Source organism: Pollachius pollachius (assembly GCF_949987615.1).
Source record: "Pollachius pollachius genome assembly, chromosome: 2".
NCBI lineage: Eukaryota > Metazoa > Chordata > Actinopteri > Gadiformes > Gadidae > Pollachius > Pollachius pollachius.
Genome location: NC_136935.1, coordinates 1,364,998 through 1,385,237, shown reverse-complemented (window position 1 = coordinate 1,385,237; position 20,240 = coordinate 1,364,998). Strand labels below are relative to the sequence as shown.

Here is a 20,240-nt window from a genome sequence, read left to right as displayed (position 1 = left end):
TAGGATTCTCCTTTTATTGGCCAGTTAAAGACAGGGTGGTCTTCGTTATTGCTTAGGCTCTTCAGTTTGCTTTTAGAGGGCGTAGTGTGTGCCTTTCTAAAGGATTGCTGTGGCTGTCTAGACTTGGACTTTGGATAAAGAATATATATCTGCTATAGGCCTCATGTACACTATAGCCTGCTCTGCCATGTCATTTATCCCGCATCTTCTTAACTAAGCTGCTCTCACTCTGTGGCAGCTATAGCACCGACCCCGCGTTATGATAAGAGCGAATACACATATATTGATTGCAGGAAGGACGCGCAAAAAAAGTCATTTCTGACACCACCATCCCATATGCACTTCCGTCATTTAAGCAATAAAACGTGGGATCCGGCAATCGGTTTGAAAATGTTAAAATCACCTTTCTCCGTACTATTGACTACTAGTAATGCCACGGCAGCCATGTCCGCATGCTGTGCTCCCAGCGGACCGCGTTCTCACTTCTTTTAATAGGTCCATGGTTCTCTCACAGCCTAGAAGAACATAGCGCAGTCTCGCTGGGCCGACGGCGTGGCCCGACTCTCAGGTGCTAACCGGCCTTCGCCAAGTCAACAGACTGCTGGCTGGGAAATGCTGTCACTTCACGGCCAAAGTCCGTTTTGTGTGGGTTTTTTTTTTCGTTCATCCAACCGTGTACCGTTTCTCTCAGGCCTAGTAGTTCGACCATCTGCAGTGTTCAAAATACAAATGAAAACCATGCTTATTTAGTTATTTACCAAAAGCTTCTCCAGCGTTTTATTATTTCTTGACTAACCGAAGCGAATAACGTCCCTAATGAATTTGATTTGATCCCAAATGCAACCTCTTAAGCGCATGATCCGTTGCAACGTTAACAGAAACGATTGATTCTGGTGGAAACTATCTTGTCAACCAGCAGCAACAGAAGGTCAACAAACATTGCCCAATGATTCCAGCCTTCGGCAAGCCAATTTTACACACCAACCACCCAAAAGTTGAATGTACATCATGGTGTAAAAAACGAACTAACGCATTAAAGGTACATACTTTGCCTCAATTTTCATATCCAGTGATGCAACACTGTAGTTTGTCTCCTGTTTATAATTAATAAATGATGTAATCGAACTCTTCCTTGCAACTTCTTTAAAATCTTTCCCAACAATGTTACACATCCACTTCAGTTTGAAATTTTTTTTTTATTCACATTGACCATGACGGTAGACATTGTATAATGTATTTTAACAGATTAGAAACTTCTCTTTTGGCATCTTTACATTGTCTTGTGGAAAGTAAGACTTGTCATGCCAGAAGTTCCATCCTCCTGATGGGTGATGTGGGTATCAGGCCCCTCTGGCTGAAACAAAGCACATGGTACCACTATAGAAGAGGCTTAAGGTTTAGGCGCCTCGAGAAGTCGTTCTCGGGGTTTAATGGCTCCACCAGAAAGGTGCTCCTAGCTTGGTTCTGTAGAGTTATGCAGATCACTTTAAAGTTCAGTGATTAATCGTGTATTTTATTTCTAAAGTCATATGCAAGACCAGTTAACAATGACCCATGCATTTTAATTTATTTTGTATATCGATCAAGATCACACAGGAGACCGTTATCCATGAAGCTCTGCAGTCGATTTATTATACAGGACGTCTTTGCTCCAAGAAATGTGAAATCTTTTACATGATCATATTAGTACAACTGATGGATTTCCTAAATCAGACGTACATGTCCTGCTCCAGATGTTTAGATAATTACCAACCAATCGTCCAAAGAAGACTTTCACCCGGGCCTGGCCTTGAAGTCACTCAAGCCGAAAGAGTCACCAGATTTCAAAACAAGAGGAAAAAAAAAAATGGAAATTGCACTTAAAACTGTAAGCGGAACATAAACACCAGGGGAAAACGTCACTGGACAGGCTCTGAAAGAAAACCCTTCTGGGAAGGAACCGCGCTGGGCCTGCTTCCCGTCACCTGGGGAGATGCGCCGATTGCCCTGAAGCCATCTTGGGTGTCTTGGAAAGATCCAGTCAGCACAGCCCTCTTTCGGGCGCTTTCTTCACAGAATGAAAATAATCGTACAACAGCTTCTCTTCCCTGAGTCGCCAGGGCCTGCTTCTACGAACATGTAGCTTAATCCGAAACCTTACATTGAAGGAAGTGTCTGAAATGCCAGCTTTTAAGCAGCCTATTGGTTGCCGTGGTTCAATAGGATACAGTAGATGAATACAGAGCAGACATGGTTACAGAGAACATAAGCTCTCGGCCTTCCGGCACAGGTTGAAGCGGTTAGTTTTCCTCTAGCTTAACGCTTGGTAGTTGTGGTTAATCATTTAAGTCTCATTTGTTAACATTTTATTCATCACCAATACATTCAACACATAAAATAATATTTCTCTTTGACACCTCCCCTTTACGTAAAGGGGACTTTTTAAATCTGAAAAACAAACATTATAAAACAATTTATTAATAATTTCATCTTTTATAAAACTTTCTAAATACATGTGCCTGTGTCATTTATTTCTTCCCCGATCATCATAAAATACGTTCACACAAGTTGACAGGAGTACTGGAGGAGTGATTGCTTTACACACAGCAACACACCCGCAGTACCTTCCTGGAGAGAAGCGCTTGTGTCCGTGTGTTTGTGCCACATGTGCTCTCAGAGTCTCACGTCTCAGTCCCCAGCTCGCGGTCGCGTCAAACAGTTATTAAAAACACAAGTGCGATGGCGGTGGGTTTGGTGATCATCCTAGCGTTGAATGTCGGTTGCAGCAGCAGCACGGTGACATCAGGGAGGAGGTGTGGTCTGTCTGGAGATGAGGGGGGGGGGGGGGGGAGAGTGATAGAAGGAGGTTGGGAGGGCCCGGTCACTAGGGATGGGGATCATTAATATTTATTCATATCGATACCATTTTCCATACTCCTTAACGATCCGAGTCTTTATCGATACCACTATCGATACTTTTCTATTAATCTGTGGAAATACGACGAAAATATTTAGGAAATAAATTGTATTTTAAATTAAATATGTAATTCTTAATAACTATTGACATCAGTAGTTTTAATTATATATACTAATATTAGAGCATTATACAACTGTATTAGTAATACAGAAACATGAGTAATTCGGTATTACTCATGTTTCTCACGAAAAACTAAATTACCGTTTCTCTATTGTTACATTTGAACGCATCATGAGTCAGTCGTTTTACTGAGCCAACCTCAACACATCATCCCGCAGCACATCTGAAACTTTATTTACTTTTCAAGATAAATATCTTGTATGCTCCGATTACAACACCGATTTCACAATTGGATTACTATTTTTAACTGACGGGACTAGCGACAATGTCTGTGTGTGCGATTACCGCTCGTACTTTGAGTGGATGATTCAGACGGGCCCGTCTGTGGTGCGACAGGAGAAGGAGGGGACAGGAGGAGTCTTTTCAACTCAGAGACAGTCGAAGGTTCTGCATTTAGCCTTTATTTGATGCACAATGCTAATGTGCTTGGCCATTGAGGTTGTGTTCCCCCCTTTACAATAAATTACTTTCGCTCTTTTTGCCCGTTCAGCCATCCTTGCGAGCAAAGTTAACTGCCAGACTTCACTTGTTTTACTTGTAATACCCGTTTGCTTACAATTCCATTCAAAAGCATTGGTGGACACGCTGCAGTGATGGATTGATTTGATTTAAATGCTGTGACGCGACTCGAGGGACACGACACTGTTACAGGACCTACGGGACAAAAATAATAATAAATGAACGACGGGACTCGGTAGTGGTATCGATAAGCCCAAACGTTAATGATTTTCGGGTTTTGAAAAAAGTGGAACCGGGCCCTTGATAGAACCGGGTTTCGATCCCCATCCCTACCGGTCACTGGCTTCTGCTCTTCTGTCTGTTCTTCACACCCCCCCCCCCACCACGGACCCATTAGGCTTCCTCCGGCTCTGGGAAGTTGAGGATCTTGCGGTGGGCCTGCCTCAGGTACTGCTGCTGCTTGAAGTACACCTTAAAGGCCCCTTTGATGGCCACGAAGGCGATGCCTCCCTGGGGAGAACAAGAGACACGGGGAGGGTTAACAGACGGACCCGAGCACAACTCGGAGCATGTTGGGTGTTGGAGACATCGGCCCATCCATCTGTGGTCAACTTTCATCTTCACGCCAGCCGTTTGGTTTCCGACACAGCGACTCCGCCGTTCCACGGGAGTAGCGCTGTTTAACAACGCGTGCGGGGCTACGGCCGCCCCCCTGGAGCCGGCCGTGGGGGGGGGCAGGGGGTTCAGCCGCCGCCACATGAGCCCCGCCGTTCCACGAGAAGGGGGAGCGCCATGTGTGGTCCCAAACGACGGGCAGGAGGTCAGGACGGCGCGCCGCCGCCTGACCCAAAACTCATTAGTCTCACAGCGCGGTCGGCCGCGGGGGGCGAGGCTGGGAACCCTTCTGAGTCTCACACCACCACTGGAAGGAAACAAACAGCAGTCCTGGGGGGTCTGAGGCAGAGTGGATGGGGGGGGGGCTGTGTGTGTGTGTGTGTGTGTGTGTGTGTGTGTGTGTGTGTAGATGTGTGTGTGTAGATGGGTGTGTGTGTGTGTAGATGGGTGTGTGTGTGTAGATGTGTGTGTGTGTGTGTGTAGATGTGTGTGTGTAGATGGGTGTGTGTGTGTATGTAGATGGGTGTGTGTGTGTGTAGATGTGTGTGTGTGTGTGTAGATGTGTGTGTGTGTGTCTAGATGTGTGTGTCTGTGTGTGTAGATGGGTGTGTAATAATAATAATACATTTTATTTATAACGTACTTTACATCAACTTAATGACCTCAAAGTGCTACAATGCACATTAAAAGAAATACAACATAAACACTAACTAGATTAAAAAGGAAAAACAGAAAAAATAATCATTTAAAATAGCAGTTTAGCCAAAAGCTTTTCTAAAAAGGTGTGTGTATGTGTGTGTGTGTCTGTGTCTGTGTCTGTGTGTGTGTGTGTGTGTGTGTGTGTGTGTGTGTGTGTCTGTGTCTGTGTCTGTGTGTGTGTGTGTGTGTGTGTGTGTGTGTGTGTGTGTAGTGACTGACCAGGATGGTCCTCTGCAGGTTGGAGTTGACGCTGCTGAACATGAGCTTCCCCACGATGGTGGCGATGGTGGGGAACACCAGGGCGCCACACAGGATGCGCGTAGCGGACACGTGGTCCGCCAGCGGGTTGGCCTCCGCCGGGATACGGGGCACCGGGCAGCCCAGCCCTGTGGGGGGGACGGGGGGGACGGGGGGGTTACAGTGGCTGCTCAGAACAGTGGTAGAAGAGAGTCCGCCGCCTCACCCTCACCTGGGAAGATGCTGTTGAGGATCTGCAGCTTGTTGGAGTACTTCCTCCAGAGCCGCAGCACGTAGTCCTCCCAGCGGATCATCTTCCCCAGGATCAGCATGACGGGGATGGTGGGCAGGCCGATGAGCAGGAACAGGGGGTCCGCTCGCTCCATCACGTCCAGCCCCTCTTTATGGCCCACCACCTGGGGGCCACCGGAGGGAGGGGGTTAGGGACAGACCGCACTGCACCGTTAGGGGCCCCCACCTCGGACCCCCAGAGGGTCAGGGGCCGCCTGGGACCCCCAGAGGGTTAGGGGCCGCCTGGGACCCCCAGAGGGTTAGGGGCCACCTGGGACCCCCAGAGGGTAAGGGGCCACCACCTCGGACCCCCAGAGGGTGAGGGGCCGCCACCTGGGACCCCCAGAGGGTGAGGGGCCACCTGGGACCCCCAGAGGGTTAGGGGCCACCACCTGGGACCCCCAGAGGGTTAGGGGCCACCACCTGGGACCCCCAGAGGGTTAGGGGCCACCTGGGACCCCCAGAGGGTTAGGGGCCACCACCTGGGACCCCCAGAGGGTTAGGGGCCCCCACCTCGGACCCCCAGAGGGTTAGGGGCCGCCACCTGGGACCCCCAGAGGGTGAGGGGCCACCTGGGACCCCCAGAGGGTTAGGGGCCACCACCTGGGACCCCCAGAGGGTTAGGGGCCACCTGGGACCCCCAGAGAGTTAGGGGCCACCACCTGGGACCCCCAGAGGGTTAGGGGCCACCACCTGGGACCCCCAGAGGGTTAGGGGCCACCTGGGACCCCCAGAGGGTTAGGGGCAGACAGCTTTTTTTAGTGAACAAAACAGAACATAAGGAACTTAATAAATAAAAAGAAATTGCATATTAAATCGCAATATTGGTCCAAATAGTCGCCATTTGACACAACGCTAATGGTTTGGGGCTATTTTCCGTGCGCTGTCTTATGCGCCAGGAAGAAGCAAAGACTAAATCGTTGCAGAATAGAGAACAATGATGCAGCAATTTCAACCCTGCTGGGGGCGGACGCATCCCAAACGAAAATCATTTTCCGTTTTTAAGAACAAATAAAGAGGGTGCGTGTGTAGAGAGCAGATCAACAACAGAAAGGAACACGAATGGGATCTGGAAATTAGAAGCTACCGAGGACTAAGAGGCAATAGCATGTATATACTTAAGAACATCCTCTTTAAGAACCATCTTTAATTACAACAATATGGCCTGTGGACTTCAGAGGTTAAAATGCAATGAAACAGTGTTGCATGCTGGTCCCCTGGCCCCGTGAGGACCCACCTGCATGACGGTCACCGCCCCGTAGGTGACGGCCGTCCAGTAGATGGAGCCCACCATGATGCCTGCTGCAGCAAAGGGCCCCGCCTTGGAGATGAGTCGGTCGGCCAGGTCCAGCACATACACCACCGGGCCTGGAGGGAGAGACCAGAGGCCTGTTAGACCCCGGGCCTGGAGGGAGAGACCAGAGGCCTGTTGGAGCCTGGGCCTGGAGGGAGAGACCAGAGGCCTGTTGGAGCCTGGTCCTGGAGGGAGAGACCAGAGGCCTGTTGGAGCCTGGGCCTGGAGGGAGAGACCAGAGGCCTGTTGGAGCCTGGGCCTGGAGGGAGAGACCAGAGGCCTGTTGGAGCCTGGGCCTGGAGGGAGAGACCAGAGGCCTGTTGGAGCCTGGGCCTGGAGGGAGAGACCAGAGGCAGTGGAGCCAGCAGTGGTCCACCAGGTGCCCACTCTAAGAAGACGATTCCATGAATCGTCTTAGCTTCCAGTGAGGACTAAGATAGACATACGTTTAAAAAGGTTTCAGTTGGTGAATCTGACGGCGCACAGTGAGTCACGTTGTGCATGTTTGTGTTTCCATGGCGATTTCTGAGCAAGGCAAAAATACCCCGCAGGAAAAGTGATGGCGCTGTGGACATCGTCTCTTGTGTCTTCGTTAGCGTGTCTCTCTATTGTAAACCCAACCCGTGTCCCTTTCACAGGCATCATCAGGCATCATCTGCACGCATCAACACAACAAGTGTGTGGTATTTCAGGTGCTACCCCAAAGACCGCAGGGGAAACTTCTGGGGCCGACGGTTGCTCCCAGGTCTTTTTTGGCTAACATACGAGTCCACTTGGAGACCTAAACAATGAAGTAGACTAGTATAATATGGAGCAGCAATATCCCACTCAATCAGGCATGCCGTTATGCATAGTTGGGTTGAGAACTGAAAACAAGGAAGAGGCAGCGATATCAAATCCACATAGTTTAAGGTCTAGCCTGAGACCAAATACTTTAGCCACCGAGTCCTCTCTAACAAACACCTGAGAACATACGACCTCAGGAGCAGGACAGCATTGAGACACCCTCCTATCCATGTCCTCCACCCGGGGATTGGCAACTCCAGGAAGACCACGCAATATTTAGGCAACCGGATTTCTTCACTGCACCAGTCCCACGCAGAGCCTAATAATAACTAGCTCAGGAGTTGGATGAAGCTGAGGGCAGCAGCGCCAGCGTTGGAGGAGGCTGTAGTGAAGGGCAGCAGCTACAGTGTGATGACCACACCTGGCAGGGACACACTCATCATGCCTTACATATCCTTTCAGCTATTGTTTGAGAAAAACACTTTTTTCACGACTCACAAAAATAATTAAAATCTATCTAGAAGTAATATAACAATGGTTATAACTTCTTTGAATAATTGTACATATTGACATTATTTCTACTCTATAAATATTGGTCATTTTGATCGCCTTTGGACTGGATCCTGAAGCATTGTTTGACCAGCACTGAATCCACTGGTCTTTGAAAGTGAGACATTTTGAAATCATGAGGCTCCGACACTTTCACTTCTGAGCACTAGCTCCATACTAATCAGATCTCTTCATATTCTCAGCCTAGATCAACTTTTCAGCTAAGACGAGACCGCCTCTGCAACGTAAAACAAACATCCCATAGTTGACAGGGCAGGGACAGAGAGGAATGACTACACAGGCCACAGCCGGGTGACTCTGGGAATTCACCCTGTGGCCCATTTTAAAAAGTAATCCATAATTCAATCGGCGTCATTTTAATGAAATGGTGTCAACCCACGTTTCGCGACTTTTTGTCTTTTCACACAAGCCGGATCAGTTTGAGCAGGGAATTAGTGTCGTATGAAAGCTGCTCTGCGGTGCCGCCCCGGGAGTCGATGTGTCAGCCCGCTAGACGAACGTTAATAGTGGTGGTTTTCTCAAATTAGAACCAAGGGTTATTTTGAGGCTATGGTCTCAGGCGTCTGAAAACAAGTCAGAACTTTGTGCTCCCCACAAATCACCCGCGACCCTGCCGAGGTTCACACACATTTTCTACAAAACTGATTTCCTTAAGTGAGTGCCCCCGACATTGGGAGACCAATCAGCAGAGGATATATACAGTACCCTCACTGAAGGACATGGACAAAGTGGTGAAGGGTTGGCACATTGCAGAGTCTAATTGCACAATGGAGAAGTTCATCTCCACAGTATGTCAGGAGCAGAGAGTGCCTTCTGCCGGCTGCCCAGCCAGACACTTCTCAGCACACCGCTTTACTGCACCAGCGGTTGCCAAGCACATTGATCTTGCGGCGCTCAGGCGCATTAATCTGACATATTCTGATGACACAATCAGAATCCCTTCCACCTCCTCCCTGCGGATCAGGCCAACATGGCCGGAGAAAAACAGGTCGCCCTTAATGGCCGTCGGTAATCTGGCCAGTTGGGTAATTCATTTTCGCCACTGGCAGCAAATTCCATAATTAAAATAATGAAACGGGAGGAGGGAGGGGGACTTCCTATGCACTGGGAGGCAGGGCTTGGCACGATGCGTCAGCCGACTTGTTTACTCTCTGAACGCAGGAGCGAAGGAGGCGTGGCAAGGACGCGCTGTCCTCACATTCAGAGCGCCGGCCAAACCTCTCACGGCTGGCCACGGCTCCAGAGCAGGTGCTGATGGAGAGACGGGGGGGGGGGGGGGGGGCACGGCTTAGAGCCATCCAGCCTGCCTGCGTGCGTGGCCAGCCGTGACGCCCACCTCCATCACGGCCATGTTAAGCCGCAGATCGCAATGAAAACCACAGGTTAATATAAATGGTGCTCTTTAGCTCCGGTTGATCCTCCATCTGATCCTATAGCAGACAGAGGGCCCGCCAAAGGGATCCCAGTGTGAGTAATGCCTGTCCGGCCTGCTTCAATGGGCTGGCCTCCAGAGCAACCCAGAGAAAATCACTCAACCTCCTAAGGCCACCTCCGAAAGACTGTCAACATGTGATATAAATGATGGACTGTAATTTAATCATTCACGTAGAGCGACCGAGTCTATAATAAAGCAGATGCCTCTGATGCAGTGTAACACTACTGCCGCACCTTTTGAAAGAGCAGAAATACAGAGCTAGTTCACATAGCTAATACTAGAAACACTGGTTGTTTGACTGAAAAGTGCATTGTCTCAATTGGTGCTTTTCTCTACGCTACATTAAAGTTTAAAACGCAGAGGGCCTTCGGATTAAGGATTGTACATTTACATCTAAATGCAAATTGTCGGTCAACAACACTCAACACATGCAAATTGTAAATAAGTTTCTGGACGTCATGTCCTAATCGGGCCTGAACTAACGCCTCAGGAGGTCCCAGGTAGGTAGCACTTCTAGGAAGTGGAGAAACTGAGCAACAATGATCACCAGCAGCAAGGTCAGGCATTTCACAGCTAGGGTTTGTAGTAGGGATCGACCGATATGGATTTTTTAGGGCCAATAACGATTTTTTTCCATCAGCCTTAGCCGATGACCGATACGCCGATACCAATTTTCTTGAGCCGACATTTGGAGCCGATACTGCTTTTGCTCACTCCATAACAAATGTTACAAGTCTCAATTTAAAAAAGGAACATTAATTAAACTTTCTGTAAATCATGCCGAAAAAATAATAATAATAAAAAGAATAGGCGGAAAAGAAACGCCCGATACACGTAGAAAACGCATATATCCCCCGATTATATCGGCCGGCCGATATACCGGTCGATCACCAGTCTGTAGCTGTTATGACGCAGCCGTCACACGCCGCGCCGCCTGGTGTCAGACCTCGTGTCCCCACGGCCCCGTCCCTACGATGCTGCGTCATGCGTGTGCTGCGTAAAGAGTCCGTGATATAGGCGGGTGTGAAGGACGAGTCTGGGAACGCTGGCCAGACTTCACTGCTGAGCCAGGTGTCAGCATCCCCGATCTGATTGGTCCACGGGTCGGGGCTATTTTTAGAAGCTGTGGAGATATTAACGATTTAGCCGCAGAGCAGCAGTCCAGCTCCGTCCGTCCCTCCCCTCTGCTGTGTCATCCTCCGAGCCCCCTGGGCCCCTCCCCCGGCCTCATTCCTCTCCCTTTACCTCCCTTTACCTCCCCCACCCTCCCAGCTGCACGCCCCCCAGCACATCTCCTCTACCGCCTGCTGCCGCAAAGGGATTTCACAAATGGGATTGCTTTTTTTTATCCTTCTTTTTTTTTTATTACATACATCAATAGGGCTGGTCTCAAATAAACCCATTTGGAGTCTTGCGTGACTACCACTATTGTTTTTGCAAATGTTCCCGTCCAAGGACAGATGTGACAAAAAGGACACCAGTAAAATGGATAGGAAAGAATGTCCATTAGAGCAAACAATACAACACTAATTTTTCTAATCTAGCCCCACTAGCTTTGTTAATTATGATCCAAACGGATAATAAATTGCAACAATAGCGAAGGCACGTGTGGTTACCCCCTCCAGCCAGGTTTTACCGCCTTTCCCTCAAAGCATATCACTGGCTGAGGACATAGAATGTCACGCTTCACTGGGGAAACAAGGTTGCTCCAATGTTATTAAGTATACTTGTGCAAAGTATAATTATGATAGGGTAGGAGCTTTATGTAATATTGAGCCAAAGTGACTTTTACTATATTAGTCCATTGTTTGAACAATTGTCAATCATGGTGGAACAAATGTTTCACCCCAGAAAGTGCTATCAAGTCATAAAACAACTAAAGAATATGTAAGGAATACTAGCGTGCGGCTTATAATGTCCATACGTTAGACCATGGAGTTCAACACTGCACTACATCATTAGGCCTCGGATCTGGAGATGGAGCCAAAACACAATTTCCACGACTGAAAGAGCCCCCCGACTTCAATCTCTATTTCATAATCCGGAACCCATTTGCGCCCTCTCGCTCCCCCAACATCCAGATGATTGCAACAAGATGAGCCTGAACCTTGCCAGACCTCATCTCAAATCAACCAAACAAGAGGCGGTGCTGACACAAAGCCTGCAACCACAAACCTCAGACTGTGTGAGTTGATGTTTTAGAGCAAACCAGACAGACTACAACAGAGCCGAATCCAAATCAACACAGGTCTCGGGTCACTCGTGGCCAGGCCCGACGAGACAATGAGCCACACATTACGATTCCTCATGTGTGCCATGACACGATTCAGCCAAGAGAGGAAGCCTTTATCCAAATTTACACCGCTGTACATTTGCTGCTGCCAAACCAGCTGCGCAGTCGAGGACATTGAGCAGAAATAAAGACTAAAAACGAGAGGGCGATGAGCTGGAAAACTAACATTTAACTTTGTGTGGCAACTTTTCTCTTTTTCTGGCTGGCTGTTGATGACCATGGCGGGTGAAGGAAGCGGCCCGAGACAAGAACTCTAAATGAGGTAGCACTGTGCTAACAGAAAAACACAACATACCCGCAGAGCTTCTTAAACAACCTGAGGGCCCGATGCTGGGAGCGGCAACACCTGATTTGGTGACACATTGCACTATGCCAATTAAATGTCTTTCGGATTTATAACCGTCTTCCTAACTGAGATATGAACCAATACATCTGTCCTCCAGGGTACAGTGAAAGAACCTGACAAAAAAATTGAATGTTTTGAATAATTCATTTTTTTTTTTAACCCAACAAATAAGGTACTCTATTTCATTATTTTATTTATAGTTGAGCCAATAACATACATTTTATAATACCATAGATGCAGTTAAGCCGACTAAAGCTGCAGAAGTCAATCTGGTGATTGAGGGATCACAAACATAGCCAGGTGCAAAACGCAGCTCTCTGAAAATGCAGGAAAGGTCAAGTAACAAAAGAGGAAAGCCCTGAAGACAGCCAGGCCTAAACCAGCAGATCGAGGGAACTGACTGACAGCACAGCTCGGTTCCTATAAATATACACAGACCTGTTTACCAACTGGGTCCCACGTGAACACATTGTCTTCTGCTCTCAAATTACACCTATTGCCCTCCTCTTTACAGGACCTCCGTCTTAGACACAATGGCATGTATTCTTTTCCATCCTAGAACGATCGCTTGGCAAGCTGTAGAAAATTATTCTCCATCAACAAAACATTTTGTTTGGAGCAAAACTAAAACAAATTATTTAGAGGTTATTTTACCTCTAACTGTGTGTACAAACAAAAAGCAGGGAAATACATTGAGTAAGGAAAGTGCCCACAATCTGGCCAGAGGCAGGGCTGCAGTGGGCAAGTATTTAGCAGATGACTAAGTAGAAACAGGCCCCCTGTCTCTCTCTGACGTGTCAAGCTAATTACAGCAGCGTTTTCTCCAAACTGCCATTTGTCTCTTTGCATGAAGCCTGTCCGCACACTGCGCGAGAGCCCTTTCTGATGCCCGTCAGGCTGAAGGGGAATATTTACACTCTGCACCGCAATGATGACGTCGGTTGCCCAGTAAACAAACATCTAGCCGGGCATGAAAAACCAAACAGATTCAGGAGCTGGTGCTAGTTACAGCTGCTGCCTACTAAAGAGTTCCACTCAGAAGAAGCCCTCATAGTAATGCCAACTTGAATGCAATTTTTCAAACGTAATAGTGGTTGGCCAGGAAAAGCCAATACTGCAATGCTTACTTACTTGGAAAGGCTTGTTTTATTATTCTTATATAGTTATTTATTTACTTAGTGTTTCACACAAATAATGTGGCACTGGAATTGTTGAACTATAACTTAAACTGAGAAAAAAGGCCTGCTTCTTGCAACTCAATTATTAACAGTCCCTGCAAGTCAGAGTATCCAATAAGGCACTTCTTAATATAATCTCAAGGCTTAACACTTTCAGCACGGCGCCAGGAAAATGATAATCTCATTCTAATGACTTTTGTCGGTTAATGGAGCTTTGTCCGGGGTAAAGCAGTCAGGGGGGGCTACCCACCGAGCTTGGGGAAGACGATGAGGTACTCGGCGTTGCACTGCGGGCAGGCCACGCGCGCCGTGCTGTTGCCGCGTTGCTTCTCGTCCACCCAGCGCTGCAGGCAGGACTGGTGCACCCACTTGGTGGAGCCCCGGCAGCGGCAGGGCCTGACCCACTCGGCCGTGCGGTCGTCCTCGTCCGTGGCAAAGCACACCCAGCAGCTCCTGCAACCAAACCAGACACGCAGCGTTGGAGCAGGGACATGAGACGGGAGAAGGCGGCTCCTGCCACGCAACTTCTGGATCAAATCATTATACGACTTAGGTTATTTCATAACATTAAATTTGCGAACCATTGTGTTTAAATGGTTGCACCTGACTACACTCATTTATTATTTTACTGGAAATAATGGCAAATACAAGATAAACTAAGCTAAAGCAATGGATTATTCTTTAAAACCTTCGCCATTCATATTCAGCAGGCTGAGGTCTGGTGTAAATTAAGCTGAACTCAAAGCTGAGGTAAAACCACTGTGACTGCACTGTCCAAAGCCATCGGGGGGAGTGGCAGACAGATAGAGAGGCAACGTAATGTAATCCTAAATGTCCTCTTTCAGAGGAAAAGTGGGCAGTCAGCAACACAAAGTCACTCTTCAAACACAAGTCAAAGCAGTAGCTTGAACCAGACTTGGCAGGAAGTTCATTCCGATAGTGGCAACTGTGCCTTTTTACTGTACTTGGAATAATGCTCATAGTAGCAGGTAGTGATCAAAGTCTCTCAGGGATAACTAGGCTGAACGCCCTACACAGAAACACTCTAGGCCAATGACTCCACTCATTTATTTTTTTAATCAGCCAAGAGCTAAACATGTACCATACAAGCTATTGTTATCTGTATCAGATTTCCGTTGCGATTTAGGCCTCATTAGGCACAGCTCTAGCAATATCAGAGCAGCACTCAATCATCCCAAATGAAGGACAGACTGAAACCTGTGACGATGCTGAGGCAGGTGCAATGTACAACAATAGGAGGAACCTTGACCCACAACACCGGACAATCAGCAAGAAAAATTTGGAACTTTTGAACTCACCCCCAAGGCGACACCCTATGGCCAGAAAAATGTGTAATAAGGAAACAACCACGCCAATAGATTACTTCATTTCTGTAGCACTAGAAACCTAGACAGATGACCAGAATACATTTCTATCTCATGTCATGCAGCTCAAATATTCATTTACAACCCTATACAGAAGAGCATCCGTTTATTTATTTAAGTGACAGCTAGAATATACCATGTCCCAGCACACATCTGAATGGTGCTCCGTGAGATCTTGGCTAGCGTCCTGTGCAACCCTCAAACTAATTGTGGCAGACAATGGGCCTCTACGACTGAGGGGGTTTTGGGTTTCAGCCCTGTGTGGCAGTGATGAATTAAAGCCGCTCCATCTCGAACATCTGGGAGTATATTGGATATCCAGTGCACTGAACGTACTGCAGTACTTCTCAGACGCTATATTGCCGTTCCATAATTAATCACCAGCACAGTGGTGGTTGGATGGATCCCCACCCGTGTTACGCTGGGTGCGCTCAGCTCCGGAATCCAGACCAGTGGCATTCCTAATGAAGAGAGTGACTCAACGAGGATAAATATTCATAGGCTGGGACCGAGCAGTTGATAATGCAGAAACAGAGGTGCCCGTCAATGGCGGCTGCTCCCATACGAATTCGTGTCCGACAGTCCAAGTACTTGCAGGACACGTCGTTTTTCTTATTATTTAGGCTTTAGGCTAGCTAGGTCCCTGTTTTAAAAGAGGAATAACCATAGCTCTTGGGGCATTGAGCAGTGTGATAACTAGGTATAAAATATGGCAGGAATCCCGAACGCCCCTGGATATTCTCTTAAATCCAATTTCAAAGTAATTTGGGTCGACCACAAGCTTGTTGCTAGGAGATAATTTGGCTGTGTAACAGCGGCTCTCACCCTTCCCCTCACTATCTGTATATGACATTTACTTCTTCATTACCATAATTAAACTGAACCGCTTAGAAAGACGGCATTTCAGTGGATGAATGAAACCGTGATGAATTTACACATCTCCCATAATCCAATAGTATAAATTAAAATAGATAACAAGATGAATAGAGATATACAGTATATACTCACAACCTTTGTTTATCTTTAACAATATGCCTCTCATGTCTTATCAAAGACAATCTTTTGACAGCATACCAAGGAATCAAGAGAAAGGGTGAGGCCAAAGGAAACCAACGCATCGACAACAGGCCCTTTCTGAAGCTAATCACCAGCAGTGCTCTTGACCAGAAAAGGCCCCAGGAACACAACAGGTATGTTCAGAACGTGGAGGCCTTCAAAAACGTCTTCCCCTTCACAGGGACAGGAAAACAACAGAGCATTCATCAGCCGCAGTGCCTGGAAACGACGAATCAACTTCTACACCACAGCCTTTTAAAATGGAAACAAAAAACCCTCCAGACCATGAAGCTCAGAAAACAATTAGATAATGGACTGAACATCCCTGTGCTTCCTCCACTTGTGCACTGCCTAAATCCCTCTCCAAAAGTTCCTCCTCCAGAGAACCGGGCTGAGCGGGGACAAGATGTGTCTGTAGAGAGTGCCCTATTATTTGCCATGTATAATTCACCCTGCCTGCTCCTACACTTGAATAATGGATGTCAAATCTCTGGCCTTCTGTCATCTTCCTGTCCTGGGCACATGGCGGTGCCTGTTATTTGCGGCTGTGGGGGGTTGAGTGAGGTGGGGGATTGGGTGCGCACGCCCGTGTGGAGGAGCGGACGGGTGTGTAGTTCTGTGAAAGGCAGCGGACACAGTGAGCTTGGATTCTTGGCTCAGGTTGCTGCCCGCTGCCTGATTTTCCAATACTACCCGGGTGCTGTATTAATCATGACGCCCTAGGAGAGGTGCCTAGGGGTCAGGGTGCTCGGTGACACGGCCAGCCTACGTCCCGAATGATCAATCTCGGGCTCCTTCGGAAACTTTAACCCCCCCAGTTCTCTCAACGGCCTCACCGGACGAATCTCCAGCCACTGCCCCTGTAGCCGACAGATACCGTATACAGCTACTTCTCTTACCGCAGACTGTGGTTAGATTACGTGCTGGAGTCGCAACACTTTCAATGCATGAAGGATGATTACCAGAATGCTTGATTGATGCGCGTGCTTTCTTCTGAGTGCCTGTAAAATCATACCAAGTTGTTCATTACCAAGAAATGATCTCGACCACCACCCTCAACCATATTGTTAATATAAACCTATAATCTCTTGCTGGCTGTAGATTCTAACCTGCTGAAGGGAACACTCAGAAAACAGCAGATAAGCCAATGCAATATGCTACAAAAGGGGACTGAATGGAGATTAACACCTGTCACAAGAGTTCCCCAGAAAAATAACCTTGAATTTGGCAGGGATGATAATACAATGAGGGACTTGGTGCACTGCACCATTCGTACCTGGAGAGAATAGGTTAATAGTGATTGCAAAACTATCTGTTTATATCCACAAAATTAAACTGGAATGGCATATCTCAAGTAAACCCAAGTTATTTGAATACTGGGCAATTCTGTAGGATACAAAATTAAAAGACAAAAAATAAAAGAAATAAAAGCATTTACTCTAAAAAGCTTTACGTTTCGATGGAGTTAGGACAGTTTCCACAGAAATGACATGACAGATGGGCTGATAAGGGCTGCCTCCTAAGACTTTGCCAGAGCACGGTGAATTTACAATCAACTACACAGGCAACTCAAATGGCTCTCTTGGCCCAATGTGACGAGCAACACATAATGGACTCCTTCTGGAGACACATCCATAATGAGTTTTTGCAACCATATTTCTCTTATATAGGCTGATGCCAAGTTTGAATGTGGATACAATTTAAGAGTCATTATGAATTGACGTTATTATAAACGGGTGTTATTTTGCACCAAGGGGAAAAGCGAAAAATAAAGAGTTTCTTCCTCACGGTGGAAGAAATAGACAATAGTCTTTTGACTGCATTACAAAGATGAGTGGACAGCTCTGCCACTTTCTCATCTTCTCCCCGCTCAGGCTTCACTTCTTTAAGAAGGGCCCTGGTCGCTCCACAAAGAGCCTTTTCAATGGACGGGGACACGTGACTCTGGGAAAACTGGGGGTCCTGTAGCACACAGTAAAGCACCGGAGCAGCAGGCCCAGAGAAGTTCATTAAAATAAAAGTCTGAAATGCCTAGAGGGTCCATCCGTGAGTAGACTGCAACAGGTGTATGATAACGATAAAGGATGTATTATAACGATATGATTCCGAGGGCCCAGCTTGCCAATCAAAGACAATGCTAGATTTGGAGTGTACTTATAAAATAGCCCAGTCAAACAAGAGTCAGGCTATTATCGAGGGTGAAACCTCACTTAGACAATGTATCCACTGTTCCCCAATTTAGCAGCAGCTAAACAGAACCGATAATTTGCCGTCCAAACCAGTTGGGGGCGGAAACTTTCTGTGAAGTTAAAAAGTGAAGAGGAAATGAACGACTGCAGCCTGTATTGTCCTTCGTCAATGTGATAGTGACAACTTGACCCTCTCTAAATGGATGCTATAAAATAAGCGCTCAATGAGACAATTATGTTTTGTTTTCATTGATCGCTTGCTAAAGAAATGTAGACCATGTTTGCATAGAACATCCACGCTAAATACATTGAATGACGCCAAATAAAGTCATCAGGATCACGGCATGACAGAGTAAGACGGGGAAAAGTGAAGAATAAGACTTGTGAAAAGGGTCAAGATGAATTGTTTGAACCTGTCACCACTTCCAGTTTTGGAAAGAGCCATTGCAGGGAAAGTATTCAGCTTGTGGCCAGGCAAGATAAGCACCCACTGAGCCATGTGTTGGTCATCACCAATAGAAGCTGGCTGGCTCTACAGCCATAAAGGGCCCATGGCATACATCCTCCTGGTATCTGTTCTCAAAACACAGCCAAAGGTTATTGGCCTAATCCCAAACACACGCGGCTGTCACATGACTGCAGGGCTAGGACACAGACCCATGAACACATAGACATTATGTTAGAGAAACACCGTAAGGAAGTGGTCCCAGTCCAAGGCTTGATTTTAAAGTTGGACTATTAATTGTTTTGTCATGCTGCCTAATCTCAATGTTTGGTTTGTGTCAAGCCAACAAGTCATCCACTCTGTTATTCATTACACAAGTCAAATAACTTAAGCGCTACACACAACTAGGTCCAAAGAAATGAATTGAACCATCACCCAATAATGTGGTGTGTCATCTGACAATCAACAATTGAAATATGGAGTGAGAGGAAAAAAAAAAAACCTGCTGATCAATGCTAGCCAACATAAGTATTGGACGTCTGAGGCTGGCAACACTATAGCATATTTGTTGTCTTTCATTCATGGACTTCTGCAAAAGCATTTATGGAGTGTTGTGTAAAATAAATGTCGTTGACATAGACCTATGTGCACATGTCTCCAAGTGACCAAGAAGCACATACATTTATTGATATATTATAGAAGGGGACAGTTATGGTATCCAAACTGTTCACTTGATCCCCATTGTTGTTCAAATAACTGCCCTCCAAAGAGTGTCATGGCACCATTACTACTGCCAGGTTTACTCAGTTTAAACAGTATTTCAGCTAACCTCATCGCGTTAACAGCAATGTTTGCCGAATTGGTCTTGCTGTCAAACCTGTGGAGAGATGTAATGCTTTAATGCAGAAACGGGGCTCAAGTTCGTCATAGAGGACGAATGATATGACAAGAGGCTGGCATGTCAAACCAGTAGGACAGAAGTTATTTCTGGATCCTGAACACAGCAACGAGCCCACTACGTGTGACTCGAGCATTTGCCTGATGGAGTTTCTGTTAAATTGCATTAGTAACTCACGAAAGGCGCAGTAACTCTGCATAATGGTTAACAATCGCAACGTTTATGAACTCATAGTTCATAAAACAGCACATAACGCAAGAGTAGTGCAACATGCTAGTCGTATTGACGGGAGTGTCCCCTGACTTTCTCAGTTTGGGGGCATTCCCAGAAGAAGCCCATGCCACTAGGACCGCTTGGCACCGTCACCTGGTCACGTATGCATGGGGGCTTTAGGAGCACGTGTGACACATTAAGAAATGTTTGAACAAAGTGAAACTTCAGCTCAGCTGGCGTTAGCTTACGGAGGCTAACTGGCCTTCTGCTCAAACTCACCTGTCCAAGTTCTGCTGCATAACCGCGGCACTCTGCTCCGCCATTATCGTGAGATGGGAACAGGTCACCTATCTGCAAGTTGCCAAAGTTGAATTCGTTATAAAAGCTGCCAGGGAGGCTCGTTAATTTAGTGCAGCTTGCGGTGGCAGTCAATCACTAGCTGAGAGTAGCTAACAAGCTAAAACGGCCTTTGTGTTGCTAAGGAGAGTCGGCCGCGCGCTTGCCAATTAGTGTATCCCTAAAAACGGCCCATCTTCGGTCGTCCCACTCTTAATATCACACATTCGTGACCTTCAATCTAATTTCAAAACATAATTGAAACGGCGACGATAAAGACGTTATTTATCTCGAACACACCAGCATGACCGTTTGCTGCGTGGACGGCCCGCCCCTGGGTTAGCGCGACGTGCCCTGACGTAGCGCGTCATCAAAACAACGACGACGTTGACGCTTGAAGCGCCCTGTGTTGTGCCGACAACACGGGACATGTAGTTCA

The 20,240-nt window shown here is 47.1% G+C and overlaps 1 protein-coding gene across 5 annotated transcripts; it reads right to left on the bottom strand.

The window, feature by feature from the left end:
- Nucleotides 1-1,268: 1,268 nt before the first annotated feature.
- On the bottom strand, nucleotides 1,269-20,160 carry marchf5 (membrane-associated ring finger (C3HC4) 5). 5 transcript variants are annotated; one of them, XR_013811569.1, is made up of 8 exons: nucleotides 20,102-20,160; nucleotides 19,745-19,816; nucleotides 13,530-13,732; nucleotides 6,615-6,745; nucleotides 5,319-5,502; nucleotides 5,069-5,235; nucleotides 3,869-4,045; nucleotides 1,269-2,803 (listed from the first exon to the last, which is right to left on the bottom strand). XR_013811569.1 is itself a non-coding variant. In XM_079729298.1 (6 exons), exons 1-6 carry the CDS (start codon nucleotides 19,786-19,788, stop codon nucleotides 3,929-3,931), a joined length of 846 nt encoding a protein of 281 aa, XP_079585424.1. In that variant the 5' UTR covers nucleotides 19,789-20,145; the 3' UTR covers nucleotides 3,540-3,928. The 5 variants fall into 5 exon arrangements, 2 of the variants coding, with proteins under 2 accessions (XP_079585424.1, XP_079585425.1); XR_013811570.1 differs by having other exon boundaries at nucleotides 1,269-2,799; nucleotides 19,745-20,145; XR_013811571.1 differs by having other exon boundaries at nucleotides 1,270-2,803; nucleotides 19,745-20,145.
- Between the last annotated feature and the right edge of the window lie 80 nt (nucleotides 20,161-20,240).